This window comes from Pristis pectinata, chromosome 20, assembly GCF_009764475.1.
Source record: "Pristis pectinata isolate sPriPec2 chromosome 20, sPriPec2.1.pri, whole genome shotgun sequence".
Lineage (NCBI taxonomy): Eukaryota > Metazoa > Chordata > Chondrichthyes > Rhinopristiformes > Pristidae > Pristis > Pristis pectinata.
In genome coordinates, this window is record NC_067424.1 from 14,681,130 (window position 1) to 14,701,036 (window position 19,907).

General features: G+C 39.9%; 1 protein-coding gene across 1 annotated transcript in view; it reads right to left on the reverse strand.

Annotated features, from left to right (window-relative positions):
• The window catches only part of LOC127580874 (lysine-specific demethylase 9-like), a 54,025-nt gene extending 35,215 nt beyond the window's left edge, over positions 1-18,810 (reverse strand). The window contains exons 1-2 of the mRNA XM_052034841.1: positions 18,358-18,810; positions 7,535-8,205 (exon numbers count right to left, since the gene is read on the reverse strand). Coding sequence (XP_051890801.1) covers positions 7,535-8,205; positions 18,358-18,793 — 1,107 coding nt within the window. The 5' untranslated portion in view covers positions 18,794-18,810. The remainder of the gene's footprint in view (positions 1-7,534; positions 8,206-18,357) is intronic.
• Positions 18,811-19,907: the final 1,097 nt, after the last annotated feature.

The following is a 19,907-nucleotide window of genomic DNA, read 5'->3' on the forward strand; positions in this document are numbered from 1 at the left end:
TCCACTGAGCTTAAAAGGATGTGGGGTGACATAACCAAAGTCTCTTAAAAGATGCAAAAAATAAATAGGGTTACAATAGAGAAATTATTTTCTCAGTTATATCTGGAACAAGGCCAATCTAACATTGAAGTTATGGATAGAAAAGGTTTAGAAGGATATGGGCTAAATGCATGCAAATGGGACTAGCCTGGATGGGCATCTTGATCAGCATCAACCAGTTGGGCCGAATGGCCTGTTTCAGTGCTTATGACTCTATATGCCATTGAAGCATGAAACCAGGAAGTATAAAACAGTACATTTCTGAAACACTCACCTTCAAATGACTGTGAACTACTGAAATTTTGAAGAATGATACTGATAGAATTTTGATAGACTTGGGAAACAAGAATTCTGTACTGAAAAATAAAGTGCAAGTACAGATCAGACAATCTCATTCACTACAGTTACAAAATCTAGGGTTTGAACGCCATCTCCTGTACCCATATTCCATTCAGCATTGTACACAGGGGTCAACATTGGTTCTTAGCAGGTTCACTAACAACCTAGGCATTGATGGATACAGCTTGTCATACATTGTTACGTTTATTACCAACAGACCTCATTCAATAACATTTCAAAGAGCAACACAGCAAGCATATCTTCACTTGTATAAAATGTCAGCTTACACCACTAAAAGCAAACATTCATTTTTGTGACAAAAACCTTGAACACCACAGAGATCTTGTCACATTTTAAAAACAGATGTTCATTTAAATAAAATTTGTTTTCAAGGAGTTGAAATAGATACTTCTATTTCAACATCAATAATTCCCTATAATCCTGTTTCTGCCGAAGTCATGGAGATATGGAGTTAACTGGAAGGAGTGGTTCATTACTGCAGAACCATAATACAAAGCAAAGCATTCAGAAGACAAAATAAACTTATCAACAGCTAAAGACAAACTGCCTCGGAATAGATCTGAAGTAACCATCTGCTAAGTGCAATTAATTATCAACCCATGAGGAGCTATATAAATCAAGTATCATCTAAATTTCCATTCTTATGTGCAGAATATTGTTCTATTAAAGATCTTAAATTGCAATACACAGAAAATCAGAAAGGGTGAACTTACACAGGTTTTTATCTATCATATTGAGTACATGTATTGGTTTAGTGATGTGTGCTAGTTTAATTTTATGCAGTATAGGCTCAATACAAATGAAGTCAGATCTAGGCAGCCTACATACAACTGTGGTCAGATCTGGAAGCCTAAAATATGTTGCCAATCCAATTTGGACAGAAACTTCGCAGATTTACACAGTTCTAAAAAATTAAGTGTAACAAAATCATGTGCACATATGTAAACTACTGGAATGGCACAGTGAATCTTGATAAGGTACAAGCAACCTTCAGTGGATTTTATTTTACTATTAAACATATTAAGCCACTGAGAAACCTGCCTACAATAACCCATAAATGCAGCCTAGGACACATTCACACGAGATGCATAAGTTCAACAGGAGACAATCTAATCCAATGAGACGCAAAATTATGGGTGGAGATTCAAGAGACTGCAGTTGCTGGAATCTGGAGCAAAAAAAAACAAGATGCTGGAGGAACTCAGCATGTCAGGCAGCATCTACAGAGTGAAATGGACAGTCGACGTTTCAGGTTGAGACTCTTCACCTGGGACGGTGACTGCCCATTTCCCTTCATAGATACTGCCTGACCATCTGAGTTCCTCCAGCATCTTGTTTTTTGCTTCATCTATGGGTGCTTTCAGATTAAAATTATGTGAATGGATTGGTGGAAGGAAGCAGCTCAGTGTTGCCACATACTCAGAAAGATATTTTGGTACCTTAGAGCATAAACACTGGTGTAACTCAATTCAGTCTAATGGACTCTCTGCAAGTAACTCTAGGAATTCTATAATGCGCATTACACACGAGACAGACCGGGGAAAGGGGGGGGGGTGGGTGGAAGCATAGAATAGTAAAATTTGAAGGTGGTTTGCAAGGTAGCTTAACATAGTTGTCAGATAAAATGTAGGCAAAAAAAAAGTCAAATGAAGAATTTTGGGAGTCAAATAAATTTCAATGAAGACAGCACAGTGGTGCAGCTAGTGGAGCTGCTACCTCACAGCTCCAGCAACTGGGTGTGGTCCTGGCCTCAAGTGTTGTTTGTGTGTTCTACAACCATGTGGGGTTTTCTCTGGGTACTCTGGTTTCCTCTGACATTCCAAAGACATGTGGCCTGGTAGATTAAATACCCACTGTAAATTATCCCTAGTACGTAGGTGCATGGTAGACTCTGGGAGAAGTTGTTGGGAATGTAGGGAGAGTTAAAAAAAAGAGATTAATGTACGATTGGTATAAATGGGTGGTTGATGGTCAGCGTGCACTTGGCAGGCCAAGGGGCCTGTTTCTGTGCTGTCTCTATGACTCAAAAAGAACCAATTTTGACTGACAGGGAAAAAAAACATTTGTCTGATGTTTCCAAATATTGAAAAAGTGGAAACAGTGCCAGTCCAAAGCGGTTCAGATATCCATATACGTGGATCATTCATATATCATCATCAGGTGCAGAAAATCATCAAGTGACTAATGGACGACTGACCTTTACCCTGAGGACTGGAGTAACACAATAGCTACATTGGTAAGATCAGACTCAAAGTGGTGATCATGTACTGCTGCCAATGCCAAGCAAAGGTTGGTCCTGTCTATGACTTCAGAATATGTTGATCTAGACATTGGCTCAGCACACTGGTAGCAACAAGTCCAATTATGGTTGGCTTGATATTAGGAGTCCAAAGATTCCTAGGTGGCAAGACAGGTAGATAGGGTGGTAGAGAAGGCATATGGACTGTTAGCCTTTATTAGGCAGGGCTTGGATATATGAGCAGGGAAATTATGTTAAAGCTTTATAAAACATTGGTGAGGCCACATATGAAAAATAGTATCCAGTTTTGCTCACCACAGTATAGGAAGGACATGCTTGCTCCAGAGAGGGTAAAGAGGAGATTCACCAGGATGTTGCCTGGGATGGAGTGTCTGTTGCGAGGTGAGACTGGATAGCCTAGGGTGGGGAGTGGCAGCAGCTGGAAAGAGTTGTATCAAGTTGAGCAGCACAGGTATGGTAGGCAGCAGTAAATTTCTCCTCATACTAGAGATGCCCATAACAAGAGGGCATAGGTTTAAGATAAGGAGTGAGAGGTTTAGTGAGGATACAAGATGATTTTTTTTTCTAGCCAAAGATCGGTGAAGTTTGGAATACACTGCCTGATGTGGTGGTGAAGGCATTTTCAACATCTGAGTATGTCCAGACAAGCATGTGACTCACTGAGGTTTAGAAGACTACAGACCAAATGCTGGTAAATGAGATTAGTATAGATGGGTTGCCATGGAAGAGTAGGCCTATTTCTGTGCAGTATGACTATATCTGCCTTAGGAGATGCAATGAAATTTTTAATAGATAATGCCACTACTATTATGTTTGTTCAAAACAATCAACCACACACAATGTAAATGCAGCATATTCAGTATGATTGATTCATTTAACAATGTTTTGCCAGTAATAAATAAAAGCAAATCATATTGCTGTCTCACATTTGTATAAACTGGTTTAAAAGGGTATTATACAGCAAACGCAAGCTGCTTTCTTTTTTTTACAACAACCAGATACTGCCAAGACTTTGTCTTTAATCAGGAACAGCGTCACCCGAGGACACAGTCAGACAGCTAAGTTACAGTCTCTAAGTGAGACTTTCAGCAAATATTTATAACCACTCGCTTACTCAGTCTCTCTGGCATTCTTCCAGCTTCCTCATTTATTCAGAGCAAGCACTAATCTGGGAGCAGCTCCTACAAAGGAACCCATTAGGTTAGATTATATTTTAAAATGAACACACACTTTATTGAATCTTCTGAAAAGCTACTACTGTATTAGGCGAGGCCATTAGTGCATTTTAAAAACAGCCTGTGTGCAAAGATTTGTATTCCTTGCAACTGCCATTATACACCCCTCCAGCTTTCCTTTCACTTTTGTGCTGTTGGTTTTCAAAAATTAGGTTAAACTACCTGCAGATTACAATATGCTTCAGTAATTGTTTTTGTTGAATATTTAAGTTGCAAAAATTGCAAGTTACAAAATTAACTTAGAAAATTTATCATTCACGTTAACCATCTTATCAGTTAGACCTTCAAAGAATTGAATGGAAGTTGATGGTATGTTCCCCCTAATTTGGCAAAACAAAATACCCTTCCTCACTGTAGTACACAAATGTTTAATGTCATTTATGAGGTAATAAGCATTCCAAGGTTTCCATTTAGCAAGTCATTGATAATGCAATGCAACAACACATGGATTTGTCTCCCATTTGTACCTCTGGATGGACTCAAGGGGCTAGAACATGGATCTCATGCTTTTGTGGTATGTGAAATGGTCGCCACATTTTGCTCTAATTCCAAATAAGGATCAGCAAAAACAAAAATCACTGCAATGGGATCCCCTCACTTTAAGAAATTATCATGGTTGGATCAATAGATTTTTAGATATCAAGGGATACAGGAAAGTGCTGCTGAGGAAGAAGATAAGCCGTGACCCGACTGGATGGTAGTGCATGCATAAGGGGCTGAATGGCTTACCCTTCTCTTATGACTAACACAGTATATCACTGAAATGAGGAAAAAAAGTCACAAGGGAAATTATTCCATTGTCACTTCTGGAATATTATTTGTTTGATTTCTGACAAATTTTTGATGTCTCTGTGGCTTTAATCAACAAAATATTCCTGAAAGCACAAGAGGATTTCATCCCTCCAGCTCTAGGTATTGGTGACCTTGAGCTTGCTTCCCCAATGTAAGTTCACATAATTCAGTCCTTGTCGACTTCATTACATGCATGTTTTTTTAAAAAAATGAGTTAAGAGGTAAAATGCAGACTGACCAACACTCAACATAACAAAAATGTTAAGTAGCAGGATTCAGCTGTTAGGCCCCTCAAGCCTGCTCTGCCACTCAACAAGATTGTGGCCTGTCTTCTACCTCAATCCAATTTTCCTCGTCCCTTGACTCTTCCAATATGCAAAAAGCTATCAACCTGTATGGGCTACAGTTTTCATGTATTAACCCAGCATAGTGCAGAATGAAAGGAAGTTGACTCAAAATTGACATGGGAATGCAGTTATGTACTAACCAGCCTCATTTATCCAACCCATTGCCAAATGGACCTTCGTCAGAAATTGTTCACTAATTATTAAGACAGCAATGAGTTTCTTCCACTAGCCTCATTTGCCTATTGCTGAGTAATCTTGTTTATGTGATGTCAATTGCAAAGCATAATACGGGGCCCTGCCTTGTACTTAAGTGGAAGACCCTCTAGGCTCCTCTTCAGAGGTCTGATCAATACATCATTGTTCACACTCTTAACAGACATCCTGAACATAGATCAGTACAAGAAATGGAGGCAGTATTTGGCCAAACCCTTGTAAACGGCAGAAAGCAAACATGCCCAGTACAAAAGATAAACCTACACTGTTTCCACCAATCCTTCTCCTCCCCTCAGTTATTCAGGTGTTTGCTGAAGTTTTCTATAGCTATTGAATTCCATCAATATTTTGTGTATTGAAAATTAACTTCCAGTTTTAGAAAAGTATCAATAAATTATCTTGCTAGTTGTCCATACAGCCTGCTACATTTTCTCACAGGGCATAATGTCCCTCACAATCACCAGTTTCAAGTATGAATCTGAGAGATCCAAGTCTTCCTCTTGGTTTTTTGTTGCCCAATGGTCACAAATTGTGATTATCAGCCAATTTATTGTTGCTGTGTTTCTAGCTTCCTAAGGTTGTTAAGTGGGATAAAGGAGCAGAGAAAGCTGGGAGTACAAATAGACAAATTATCGGAAGTTGCAACACACTCCAATATGATTTAAATCAAAGCAAGATAATTTAAAAATAAGTAGCAAAATTATTCTAAACCTGCCTGGAATCTTGGTTAGACCATGCTTGGAGAGCTCTGCACAGTTCTGGTTGCCAGGTTATAAAAATATAGAGGCACTGGCAAAAGTTCAAAAAAGATTTGAACCAGATGTTACCAGAACTGTGAGGTTATACATGTCAAGATGAACAGTCTGCATTTCTTTACTCATGAAAGGATAGGACTAAGGAGTGCTGTAACTGATGTCATAAAATTTTGAGAATGGAGACACAGTGAATGCTCTTGTGTGTGGTAAAGCAGGAGAAAAGGTTGCCCATATAAGATAATCATTAAGAAATCAAGTGGGGGGAAAAGAACTTAAGAACTCTTTTGTCCAGAGAATGGTAAGAATATGGAATTTGCTACCACAGGGAGTAATTGAGCCCAGCAATATAGATGCATTAAAAGTACATAAGCGTATAGAGAAGTAAGGAATAAATGGGATTGCAGATAAGAATTCGATGAGGAAGCTGGGAAGTGACTGGAGTGGAGTATGGAACGTTTGGGATGAATGTGCGCATATTTGTTTAGTGCCCTGGTTAACACTTTACTACTCAAAAGCTGCAAGGATAAGACCAGAAATGAGAGAGTATAACACTAACAGATCTTTTGGGCCAAGTGGCATTTTTCTCTGCTGTAAACATTTGGATCTTAAGGGAATCCAGAGAGGCAGCTACTGCAGGAAGATGGCAGAGTTAATAGATCAGCTATATTTTATTGAACGATGGCGCAGGCATGAAGGGCTGAAGCGCCTACTTGTACTTTTATTTCTTACGTTGTGTTCTAATTTGATGCAAGGGGGTAACACATCCAACGAGTGTAAATATTCCCCTGCACACACTTTGAAACTATAGAATGATATAACCAAATCTCCAGATTTGGTTTAAGCCACAAAGCATCAGATTCAGCAAGAGTGTGCTATATGTTGGGGTGCTACTTCTCTGCCTTTGTGGGTAACAAAATAGTCATATCATTCATATGATTTTAACAAAGCTAATTAAGAAAGTTGTATCAAGAATTGGAGCAAATTTTAGTTTACCACATGTACTTCTATAATTCCAATATAAATATTTTTATTTCAAGATGGGTGCTTTTGGGATGTGGTGAGAGTATTCAGCTGTGATATAGTTGATAGCACCCTTCACTCTGAGTGGAAGGTTGTCAGTTCTTGCCAGTTTATGCCTGTCAGGAGTTTAGTCTGGGGTGGGAGGGACTCCTGAATTACCATTTTGTCTGATGGTCAATGCTACTTAAGCAGTGGATGTTTCCAGCTGTACAGGAAACACCATGCAAAACTGTACGCTTTCTATCCTGCAGGTATTGACTGGCAGACCTCACTGACAGCAGATAGTATGATAATTTTAAGACATATACCATTCACAGACGAGGTGGTTAAACATGGAGGTGGCTTGAGATGCTGGTGTTAGAATTTATAGCAGACACAATAGATTATTTCTAATTGGATAAGAATTTACAATTGTTTTAATGACCTTTTGCTGGGTATTAGTACTGCAGTCTTTTTATATTTCACCTCACCTTTCAAAAATTGATTAAAAGGCCATAAAGCATTAAACCTTACCTGAGACCGAAAATTTGAGATGGTTGTAGTTTCTATATCCTTCTTCCCAAGTATTTCCATTTTTACTGGAGTGTTGGGGAAGTTGAAAGCAAAATAATCCAGAAAGTCTGGCAGGTAGGCTGCTGCTCCATGTATGATAGCCATTACGTAGTGCGCTGCGCTCTTCTCATTTTCACTGAAAGTCAATGCAAGAAACTCTTCAGCAAACCTCTCCATCTCCATAGGAGACAAGAAAGAGAGTTCATCCATGTAGGCATGGAGCACTGGTGCACCACCATTTGGCTGATGTTCCACATGAATTAAGTGGGCAAACTTAGAGGAACCTGTCCGCAAGAATCCTTTCCGGACACAGTAGTCTCTGTGTGATAAGTATGGCAACTGTGCACATGAGGGTATGGGACAATGGCTCATTTTCAGGTCCAACCTTTTGAGCTCTTCCTCATGTTTAATCGAAGCTTGGTTGATTATACTTGACTCATCAGAAGAACCTTGCCCCAAGGTATCAAGGTCAACACGCGTGAGCCCTGCGCAAGTCGTCTGCACCTCCTTATTGTACATTTTTAACTGTCTTGGTCGTTCACCTTCTCTATGTTTCTTTTTCTTCTTTTTCTTTGTCTTTTTGCCCAAGTATTCATCTGGTCTCCGACTTTTCCCATTTTCATCAGAGCCACCTGTGATGGAGAATAAATTTTAAGACTGCATCAAATACATGTTGTTCAATTGTAAAATAACTAAAAATATTTGAAATCATAAAAGCACAATAAGAAGACTTATCCTACCCATCCTTTCACACAGGACATTAATAACTTGCAGCCTTACTGAATAAATTGAGGGAAATACTCTAATACTTTCTGATATTATAGTGACTGTACATAGACACAAAGGACCAAATGGGCTCCTCCCATGCCTTGGGCTCCTCGCATGTCATAAATTTCTGTGAAAAAAGCATTGTCTTTAAGCACTTTGGAATGCTCAGAGATCAGGAAAATTATGTAACTACAAGCTCTATTGCTAACACATCCTGAATTGTGATTGTGCTCACCCTTCTCCATTTGACTATTTCACAAGATTGCAAAACTTTAGTTTTTAAATATTTCCCAGACCTACTTTTCTGCTATAAGCCAAGAGTCTTTTAACATTAGCTAACCCCTACTACTTGGATTTACCTCAGTTTAAATTTTGCCCTACAACATGATTTTCTCAGCCAACCCAGTGCAGAGATTTCAAACACTCTCTTTTACGTGCACACACCTACGTTTTTACATGAAAGCCCTGCTCCAGTTACTCCCCAGTACTCTTAACAGTTTTATTCAAAGGCTTGGCATCTCAAAAGATCACCTGAAAGAGCATAAAGTTCTCTTAAGTGGACACTAAATTTCGTTACAATGTTCAAATGAGGTATAAGAAAAATTACAGAAAAATAGTTTCATATTATATGACACCGCTAAAAAAGAATGTAACAATATATCTATAAATGAAGATGAGCTCTGTTGTCTCAGATTTCCATGTTATAATGCTGTGATAGAATATACTGACAATGTGGGCATACAGTGCACCACAATCATAAAGGCTGCAGGAGCATTAATATACTGTAAAGGCCCTGTGATCATAGAATCCTGCAGAATGCCATTAATAGGCCTGTACTAAGCTGAAGCTCTCAATGGTTTTGGAGCACAATGCCAAATGAGTTTTTTTTCCCGCAATTATGAGAAAATGTGGGACATTCTTTCCAGATTACAGCTACCAAAAGATAATGGCCTCAAAAGAATTCAGCACTTAGAGATAGAGTCTTGGAGTGCATCCCATTCTTCCTAAAGAACAAGACTGTACTTCTGCTTCTGAAAAGACTAGAGACAGTGGCATCTGGATAAATTTCAAGGCCATATGTGGGTTGTGCAATGGATCATCATCACCAGCACACAATATTGCTCATATTCACATTGATTTTGGGGCACAAATCCACTTTCTAAAAAGTAGTATGAAAAAACATGCTTGAATTGCTGGTCAGACTATACGACACTAAAAAAGATAAATCTTATGAGTAAAGGGAAATAATCTGAAATAGCAAGCATCTTAAAATATCCCAATTAACCTTTTGTATTCAGGATCCTCAGTCTTGAACCCTCAGCAGGATTAGTTGAATATTGTTATTACCCCATTCTTTAGAAGTCTCTGTCTGGAAGAATGATATTACTAAATGGTAGCCTTGTGCAGTGTATAATTAAGCACAAGCTGATATGACAATAAATATCAATTCTGGTCACTCAAAAGGTTAAACAAGAACAAGTGCTTGCTAAAATGACCAGCAGAACGATGTGGTGTAGGGCAGCAGGACTCTATACTTTAGCTAACTTCCTCAGACAACAAGGAGAGGGGGAACAGGCAGGTGGTGGGATCCCTGTGGTGGGTGAGGGAAGAAATTGGCAACAAATGTTCTTGCTACATCCAAGATGTCTCTTGGCAATATAACAAGGTGGTACTAAAGTTGAAAGGAAGTCAATTTATCCAGATCTTAATAAATTGCCATGACACATTATCTTGCCAAATTCCACTGTATCCACGTAACACATTTGTTCCCACATTTAGCTGTGATAGTGCAGCTATGTCATTCACCTACTTTTTGTTGGTGGAGATATGCACTAGAAACCAGTCTGACATACAAGTATTTGTCCTTAAAACTGGCTCCAACTCATATGCTTATACCAGCCTCATAAGCATAAAACCCTGAAAACTGATCTTGTCACACCTGGTGCTGTGTGGTGCATTGAGGTTAGAAACTGAAAGGTACTATGCTGTTGCTTAAGGAGCTAAACTAAAGGGTAGACGATTAACATAGGTATATTGTCACTCCTGGCTAAATGCGGCAACAACTCGATACAGGAATCTTGCCAGATTTGGCTAGATGAAGTGTGCCATGACAATGATATTACGATCTGATTAACAAGATCAAGTGACCTCTTTCAATTTCAGTATTAACTTGTTATTCAGCAAGGCCTATCGCCATTCATGGAGGTATTTAAATCCCCACACTGATTAAACAAAAAAAGTATTTTATTCTAAAAGTTCTCAACTTTAATTAAAATGCAGGTTGTTAGAAATTTCTCTGATGTGGGATAGCTGTTAAAAGCATTCACAGCCAACCTTCAGTTAGCAAAGAAAACCTCCAAGTATCCCACCTCTGATCAATTAACAAACCAAATTGTTCTTGTTAATTCCAAAATGTAAAATAATTTATAAAATAATGTTAAGACTTGACTAAAGCACAGTGGGTCTAGTAAGTTGCAGGGAAGCTAATTCCAAATCACAAACACCCTTTCGTCCAGATTTTAAGCCTAGTGGGCTGCAATGCTCAAAACAAAAGATCAAGGCCAAATACTTGCCTATCAAATCAGGAAAAGCAGCTTCCTAGTCAGTTTTTACATGAATCCTTAATTTAGAAATTCTAAATACAAGGATGATAATGGCTACACTGTTATTTCATGTTAGATGTGGTAATGATTGTGTTTCTGGGCTTTGATTTTGGTTAGCTATCCAGCAGGGCTATGACACTAGAACCTTGACAACAGTTATAATCTGAACCGAATGAAATGTTGGTACCCACATGCATGGAAAACCCCAACCAATACCGCCCTAAACTGAAGTTCTTCAAACCTCAGTCTTTAGACTTCATTTCTGGCGTCAAATGCATCCAACTCTCATCATTCTACATCAGTGACCACTTCTTCAACCATTAGCCCCCAAGATTTGAAATTCCTTCCTTAAACATTTCCATTTTTTCCCTCCTCAGAGTCCTTAAAAGTAGATTTTAATATATTTGATCACCAATTTCAGTAGCTGCTTTAGATGTCTCAATTGGAAGAATTCCCACATCGAGTTAGAAGGTTGTGGGTTCAAGTGGCACTCCAGAGACAGGAGCTCAAAAGCAAAAAAAACTAAAGACTAAAAAAAAGACTCACATTACCACAATAGTGACAATATGCAAATATCCAAGCAATATCTAAGGCAGTCCAATCTTGTATGAATATAAAAGAAACCACACGTTATTTCAAAGAGGAGGAGGCAAATTTCCCCAGTATCATGCTAATGTTTATCACTCATCTGACTTCATAAAAAAGTCCAGTAACCATCACATTGCAGGGCAGAGGTGCTAATAAGAAGTTGCATTCCTCACAATATAAAACTACATTTTTGAAGTACTTCAATGACTAAAATGCTTTTGTACATCCTCAGGTAACAAAAGACACTACATCAATGTATGCTGCTGGCATTGCCATCCTCAGGTTTCTGTCAAACAGTGCAGAACTCATTCCATGGGTCAAGAAACTACCTTGGCTACAGCAAGTTGAGTTGAATGCACAACATTGCTTCAGTTTATTTTTCATACGGTTACCAAAGTTCCAAGTGCAGTAGACTTTGACCAGATAACTAGTGTGGCCAAGAATGCTGCACTGTTATTGAGCCCATTACCAGGAAATAATTGGCACTGACTTTAAATAGTACTTTGCACTTTGAAGTCCAATTGAAACACAGTTTGACGGAAACATGGGAGGGAAGGGCAAGTTTAGGCTTGAAAAACAGAAAATTCTAGTGAGATTCAAGCAGCAACAATAATAGCGAGAACAAGTGTTTTACAAAAATAAGTGTATATTTGGTACAAATTCAGTGATAATCCACACCCAGTGCACAAGCTGATTTTCAATAGCACTGCACAACAGCTGAAAGCTCTCAATAAACAAGCCAGCCATGGGAGCGTCAAATGCCCAGAGCTGTCAGCAGAGGAAGAGTTAAACCTCACTGCACACTAACCAACTCTCTCTTCCTCGTCAACACCTGACTATGGAAATTCTTTAATACATCAACAATAATTCATTTGCGTTATGAGAACTAGAGAATGCTCAATGTTGAGTTAATTTTTGCTATTTTAAATTATTTCCAATTTGCTTTAGATCTTTACACATTATTAGGCAGGTAATACAGAAATCTGATTACAATACTGTCGTGACCAACAGCATGTAAAATAGTGCTAACATTGCAAACGTTACAGTTACCCCATTATTAAGCAGTACATGGATCATTAATGTACTACACAACCCGACTACACCACTTGCATAGACAATGTGCACGTACCAATCCATAAAATAAAGATCACATGGTTACACAAAGACTGCTCAACCTCCACTCTTTCAAGGACACATTTGATATTAGACTAGGTAAGGAAACTTGAGATGGTAAATTACTCTACTTTTTTTTTCCTCTCGCAATCTCTTTCATCCAGTAACACACACAGAGATTTATGAACCTAGGCTTTTTCTATTTGCGATCAAACTAAAGCAACCTGAACGTACATGATATCATTAAAACAGAAAAATACACCCAGATGCTTCACAGTTGTAATAAGATAAAAGCAAGCAACAAGTTCAAGGACTTTTATGGTAGGTGAGCAGAAATTGAGCAAAGAGATGAAGTTGAAGCAGCATGTTAACTCAAGGAAGAAAATTCCAGGAAGAGGAAATTAGATGAAGGCATGGTCTTTGATGATGAGGTCAGAGGAATGAGAGATACCTTGGAGCTTTGTCATCTCATATGGGAAGGCACAAGGCCAGAGACAGTTAAATACAAGGCTAGGAATCTTAAATGAGTCATGAGGGACAGGAAATCAAACAGGAACAGGCTATTCAGCCCCTTGTGTCTATTCCATCATTCTAAGTGATAAGCGAATTAATTACTAATTCCATCCACCCATTTTGACTCCATATTCCCAATACAGCAAATTTACTGGTATTCACTGCTTTATAAAGAGTTCCATATTTTTCTCATCCTTCCATGAAGCATTTCTTAACTTTTTTCCCCTGAGTTTGTTATGTCCTTTGTCCTAGATACTCCATCACCAGAAAGGGGTTTCTTTCTCCCTACCCTATCAACGGGCTTGTGCAGAATATATTTAAGCATCTAAGCAAGACCATGCCCAGGCATCAATCAGATGCCTGTTTACACAACATATCAGAATATGCACAAAGACATGCAGCCCAAGGTGATAAAGTCATAAGCTTTCATTTGTACAGTTCCTTTAACTACCTCAGTGCCCCAATGCAATCTACAGCTAATGGAGTAATCTTTGAAGTACATTTAATATTGTAGACAAGCAATTTAAGCAGACTGACTAAATCACTTGTTTTCGGTGAAGACTTAACATGGACACAATGGAGAATTCCACTCTTCTTGAAATAATGGCATGGAATTTTATGCCCAAAGACAAACAAGGCTGTGGTTTACCATCTCATTTGAAAAACAACTGACACAATCATATTCCCTTAGTACTGCAATTAACGATTACCCCCCTCCCCCACCCCTCATAAATGATATGAAATTTTGCTTAAACTTTCTGACTTGGATGCCAGGATGTTCTCCATTCAGTTGTGACAATGAATTTCTGCAGCCCTTTACCAACTACACTGCAGCTGGCGCACAAATTCTCATTAAAGCCTCCAGCAAATACTTCAGGTTGACATTAACTGCCATACACAGCTAAATGTTTGTGTACCCAAGTGTTTGTGAAATTAGTTCAGCTTTCAAAATTGTTCTACAAATCTGACACTTCAATCAGATTGAGAAACAAGCATTTTTTTTGGATGTGCCAGATTTTCAGGGAGATTTACAACTATAGGAGCACAAGAGGGTAGGAAATCACTATTTTGCCTCTGGCAGACTGCACAACATCAATGCCCAAAAGCAATGGCATTTGATCAAATTGAACCAATGAAAGGGCTCACTTACAAGAATAAATCAGTGTTTTACAACTTGTCATTTTGTTTTTTTTAAATATATATTTAAACAAATGTGACCGGTAGCCCTGATGACATCCTTTCCCCAATGGCAGAACAAAGCAGAAATGAGCAGAGAACAATCCAGGCTCCATAATTAGAATTGTACTTGTGGATATAGTTCATCAATACAGAATTGAACTACACAATGCCCGACCAAAACATGTTCTTGCTCCAGTCTACCTTCCAACCCTACAGTCCTTGCACATCGTCTCCTCCCAATTCCCTCACCCAAGGACTTGTGCATTCTCCTATTTCGGAGTATGCTTTACTAACATTGTCAAAGGTCTGCATCGACGCAGAAAGGGCAATTTCCTTTAGCCATGATTTGTAGTATTAGTGGGAAGAAGGATTATTTCTGATTATATATAGGGTTCGGAAGGGGTTCTTGCACACCAAAGGTCATAACAGATATAAGTAACTGGGGCAGTCCAAAGAGTGCAGAAGGAACTTCTTTAACTTGCAGTGATCTGATTCAAGATATTTAAATATTATTGCTACCTTGATTTACCCTTCAAGGAAATTATATTTAGTCAGAGGTGTACAGTATAAAAACAGGCCCTTTGGGCCACTGCATACCATTATGCCTACCTATAATAAACTCTCTTGCCTGCATTAATTTCATATACCTTTATGCCCTGCTCATTCAACTACACGTCAAGATGCCTCTTAAATGTTGTTATTGTTCCTGGCTCCACCACCTCCTCTGGCAGCTCATTCCAGATACAATCTACTCTGTGTGAAAAATGAACCCCCAGATCTGCTTTAAACCTCCTCCCTCTCACCTTGAACTCATGCTGTCTAGTTTTAGATACCCCTATCTTGGGAAACATACACTGCCTATCTATGCCTCTCAATTTTATATACCTCTATCATGTCACCCCTCGGCCTCTTTCACTCCAGGAACAAAAGACCCAGCTTAACCACTCTCTCCTGATGACTCAAGCCCTCCAGTCCAGGCAACATCCTTGTGAAACTTTTCTGCACGGTCTCTAACTTAATAAATTTTCTTTCAAAAAGGACACAATTATAATTCTGAAAATTTATATGTCAAATATAAAATTATAGTCAAGAAATTTTTAGCAATCTTGGTTTGTCTGACTTCAGAAACTAGAGCACAAAATCTAGGCTAATGTGTATTATGCAGCAGCAAGGAATTGTTGCAACATCAAAGGTATCAGCTTTCAGGCAAGACAACGACTTGCACTTACACAGCACTACTACCTTGAAGAATGTCCAACAACAGTTCACAGGTGCAAAAGCAAAAAAAAAAATCTGGAATCAGGCCACATAAGGAGATATCACCATCAAGAAGCAGATTTGGAGAATGAAAGATTTTATTATGGGAATGCCAAAGCCACCTTCTTGCACATCTGAAAGACCAGCCATTAATATTAGGTTAACATTAGGTTATATTAGGTTAATATTAGTAGGTTAACATGGGTGTAATTGGGTGGCTCGGGCTTGCTGGGCTGGAAGGGCCTGTTACCATGCTGTATGAAGTTTAAAGTTTCAAAATATTGAAACAATTAAAATCGGGAATGCACAAGAGGCCAGTATTGGTCAGTTGAGAGATCTTGGAGAATACTGGAATTGGAGATTACACTGATATGGAAAGGAAAGACAATAGAAGAGTTTTGAAAACTAGATTGGGCTGTTAGTCAAGGAGCCAAAAGAAAATCTGTCAATGTGGGCTAGCAAGCTCAAGTAGTGTTGGTTAACAGGGTTTAATGTTAGATAGCATCTGGCCATAAAATTCTGAAGGACATCAAGGTAATGAAAATGAGCAGTCAATCAGGAGACCACTGAAATCAAGTCAAGGCTAAAGACATGGGTGAGCGTATGAGACAGTTAAAGTCAAAGCTGAGTGATTTAATGGATATGCAACTTGGCTGTCTTGCTCATGCAACAGATGCAGTTGGACGTCAAATGAAGGTTCCATTTGGTTTCAGATGAATATTAAAGATTCCACAGTGTAACATGCAGAACAGGACTGTTTTCCCTAGTAATCATCTTCCATGCTGGAAGCAAACATTAGTTGCAAAGAAATTACCTGGGCTCCAGATAGAACCTTTTCAACCTTGTTCTTTAATCAGGAAAAAGCTGGAAATACTTGATGGGTCAAACAGCATCCAGGAGAAAGAGCTAATGCATCAGGTTGATATCCTTTCCTCAGAATCATTCTTGACGTTTGTTCTAAAAATGTCTTGTAATGTGGGATATTCTGCGATGGGCAATATTAATTGGATAGCCCTAGATGGCCCAGAAAGACATTTTAAAGCCAAAGACTTTAACAGTCAGCAACTGGTTTTCCAGTTTAATGAAGGATTATTGTAGGGTGAAGGCACATGTAGGCCAAACTGGATAAGGTTGCAGTTTTATTTTAAGGAAATTAGTGAATCTGTTGGGGTTGTATAGCATTCTGCAAACTTCTATTGCCATTTTAGTTACCAATCCATAAATTACAGATTTACTTAATTCAGTATCTTTCACCTTGTATTCTCAACCTCTAGCTTGCTAGCCTACTACACAGCTTTTTACCATTCACAAAACTGAAGAGCACATCTGATAAATAATGAAAGTACCAAGACCATGCTTCCAATCAAACTCACTTTATACCCTGTCACAAAATGAACAGTGACTGCATCGCAAAAGTTACTGGTTGCTAAACATTTGAGGACATTCCAAGGACATGAGACACCACAATGCATCTTCAGTCAAGCAAACAAGTCCAATCTGAGCTGTATATGCAGCAATAAAGGTAATTTCTGTGTATTTGGTGGAGACAGGTGGAATTGTCCATCGGCTATATAATGTCATCATTAGAAACACCCATGTTCTCTGTTAGCAACATGTCCATTTTGCAACAACTATCCCTATCTTTCAGATGAGATGTTAAACCAGAGCCCTCTCTATTCCCCTGGCTAAAAGGGAAAAAAAATAATTTTGAAGAGCAAGAGCATTTTCCCAGTATCCTGGACTAATAGATGCCCCTCATCCAACATCTAAACACATATAATTGGTCATTACCAAATCATTGCTTGTGAGACATTGTTGTTTCCCAAGTTACAGCAGAGACTATACTTCTGTGATTCTATACTTTTGGACACCCCAAAACTGTAAAAGGCAACAGATGAACACAAATTCGCTTTTCTTTATGATTCCTCTTCAGTCAATAAGAACACAACCCAAAGAGGATATTGCAATTGAAGTTTATTCTCAAAGCACCAAAATCTCAAAGGAATGTGTTGCTACAAAGCAAAGAATAGCTCCAATTACCCAAATTTAAAAGCTAACCCAAACAGTTTTAACCACTTCCAAGATCCACAGTCTAATCTAGTTTCTAAAATTTAGCAAACTTTAAATCCACTTCCATGAAACATTTCACCCAAGATCAAAGATTTCCTTCCCTACTTGCAGCAAAACAATTTTTCATCATAAACTATATACATAATTTAAAAAAAAGACAATGGCAGAATAGTTTCAACTAATTTGTCACTAAAAGGTCAGCCCCAAAATAGGATGAGAATCACCAGCGTTCATAAACTGAGTGCAATACAGGACAAAATCTTCGGTACAATGTAACTGAAGAAAGAAGAGCTTCAGTTTGTTGTGCTTTGAACTTCTCAAAGTGCTTTGTAGCTGATGAATTTATCTTCCCATGTGCATATGTAGGCGAACGAGACAGCCAATTTTACACATCAAGATGAGTTTTGAGTGTGCTGGTTTGAGAATAAAGTTTCTGAACCAATTTTAGGTTGGGTTTGAACAGCACAACATCCCTCGTCTCACTCTTGTTTTACAGTATCAGTCGTGACTCAGTTTTCGGATGCTTGTAAGCTCACGTCCTGCTCCTGAGCCATGAACACACACCCACTGAAGGAGAGCTGCACTGCCGGGAGGTCCCGTCTGGACACCCGGAGGTTTGTACCGACCCCACCGAGGGCTTTTAATTTTACCGGCGGCTCTAGCAGTTCAAACCAACCCGTGAGACCCTCGTACCTTTGCGCGGAGGCCCGCCGTCGCTGTTCTCCTTCCGCGGCCGATGCTTCTTCTCCTTGTCTCGGTGCAGGTGCTTGTCTTTGGGGTTCTTGGTCTTGGGGAGGGCGGTGGCGCCAGCGGCGGGCGCGGAAGGTGGCCGCGGGCAGGGGTTGGGCCCCGGGGCAGGGACGGGGCCCGGGGGTGGTGGCGGACACACCGAGTACACGGCGGCAGCTCGGCCGCCGCTGACAGGAGCGGGGGCCGGGTAACGGAGTGCGGGGGCCGAGGTGGCGGGCCCACGGAGAAGGCGGTGGTGGTGAGTTTTACGGCGCTTGGCGGCAGGGTGCGGGCCGGAGCCCGGACTCGGGTCGGGGCTGAGGCCGGGCTCCCGCTCCCGCTCGCGATCCCGCGGCTCCTTGTTCGGCGCCTTCAGGCGGATCAGGCCGAGCTGCGCCATCGCAAACCGGCAGTGACGTCTCCAGCTGCCGGAAGGGCCCCGACCGAAAGAGGGGCGCGTGCACCGCAGCACGGCTCCCGCAAGCGGGGCAAGTCGGCGGAAGTGGCGTCACGGGACCGGCCGGCCTTCCCACATCCGTGGAACAGGGTCGGCGCCATCTTGATGAGGTCAAGTCAGTCAAGGTCCTCCCTAGGGGGCACTGACTTAGTTCAGTGCAACTTTCTCCAAAATATTTCGGGCCCTTCTCGTTAAACCTATTTGTACCAAGAATGAAATTATGCCACAGTGTATTCTAAATTAAGAATAACACATAAAATGCTGGAGGAACTCAGCAGGTCAAGCAGAATCTATGGAGGGAAATGCAGAGTCGATGCTTTGGGTCGAGACCCTTCACTAGTCCAGATGGAGGGTCTCCACCTGAAACGTCGACTCTCCATTTACCTCCATAGATGCTGCCTGACCTGAGGATTTCCTCCAGTATTTTGTGTTACTCCAGATTCCAGCATCTGCAATCTCTTGTGTCTCCCTAAATTAAGAGTTTTTTTTCAAAAGAAGGGGCACAGTTAATGAGAAAATTAAAACACCACCACCCCCAAGTCACACATCTCCTGACGCTGGAACTAAATTAAAACTCCGATAATCCGGCACCTTGGGAGTTTGGCAGTGGATTTTCCTAGTTACTGGCTTTTTCTCCGAGGAGACTCCAGCACACTTTTAATTAACTTCTTTTTGGATGTTAGACAGTGTTATAATACATTTTCCAGTGAACAAGGTGAATTTAAAATGAGCATGGGAAACAGAGCCATAGCGAGTTTAAAGAGAGTGTGAGAAATGGGGCTGCAGAACATTTAAGTGGAACACAGGAAACAGGGTCCCGTGAGCCGTCCGAAGGAAAGATTCCTAAAGATCTTCATTAAACACTGCATGCAGGTGTTTCAAATGTAAATGCTTTAGGGATTGGGAATTATTGAACAATCTGATAGTGGATTATCAGTCTTACTGTACTTTCATCACTGTTAGCTGTAAATTCTGGAACTCTTCATCTGACAAGACTGCTGAGTACCTTCACCAGAAGGTCCAGAAGGGTTCATGAAGGTGGTTTATCATCTCCTCA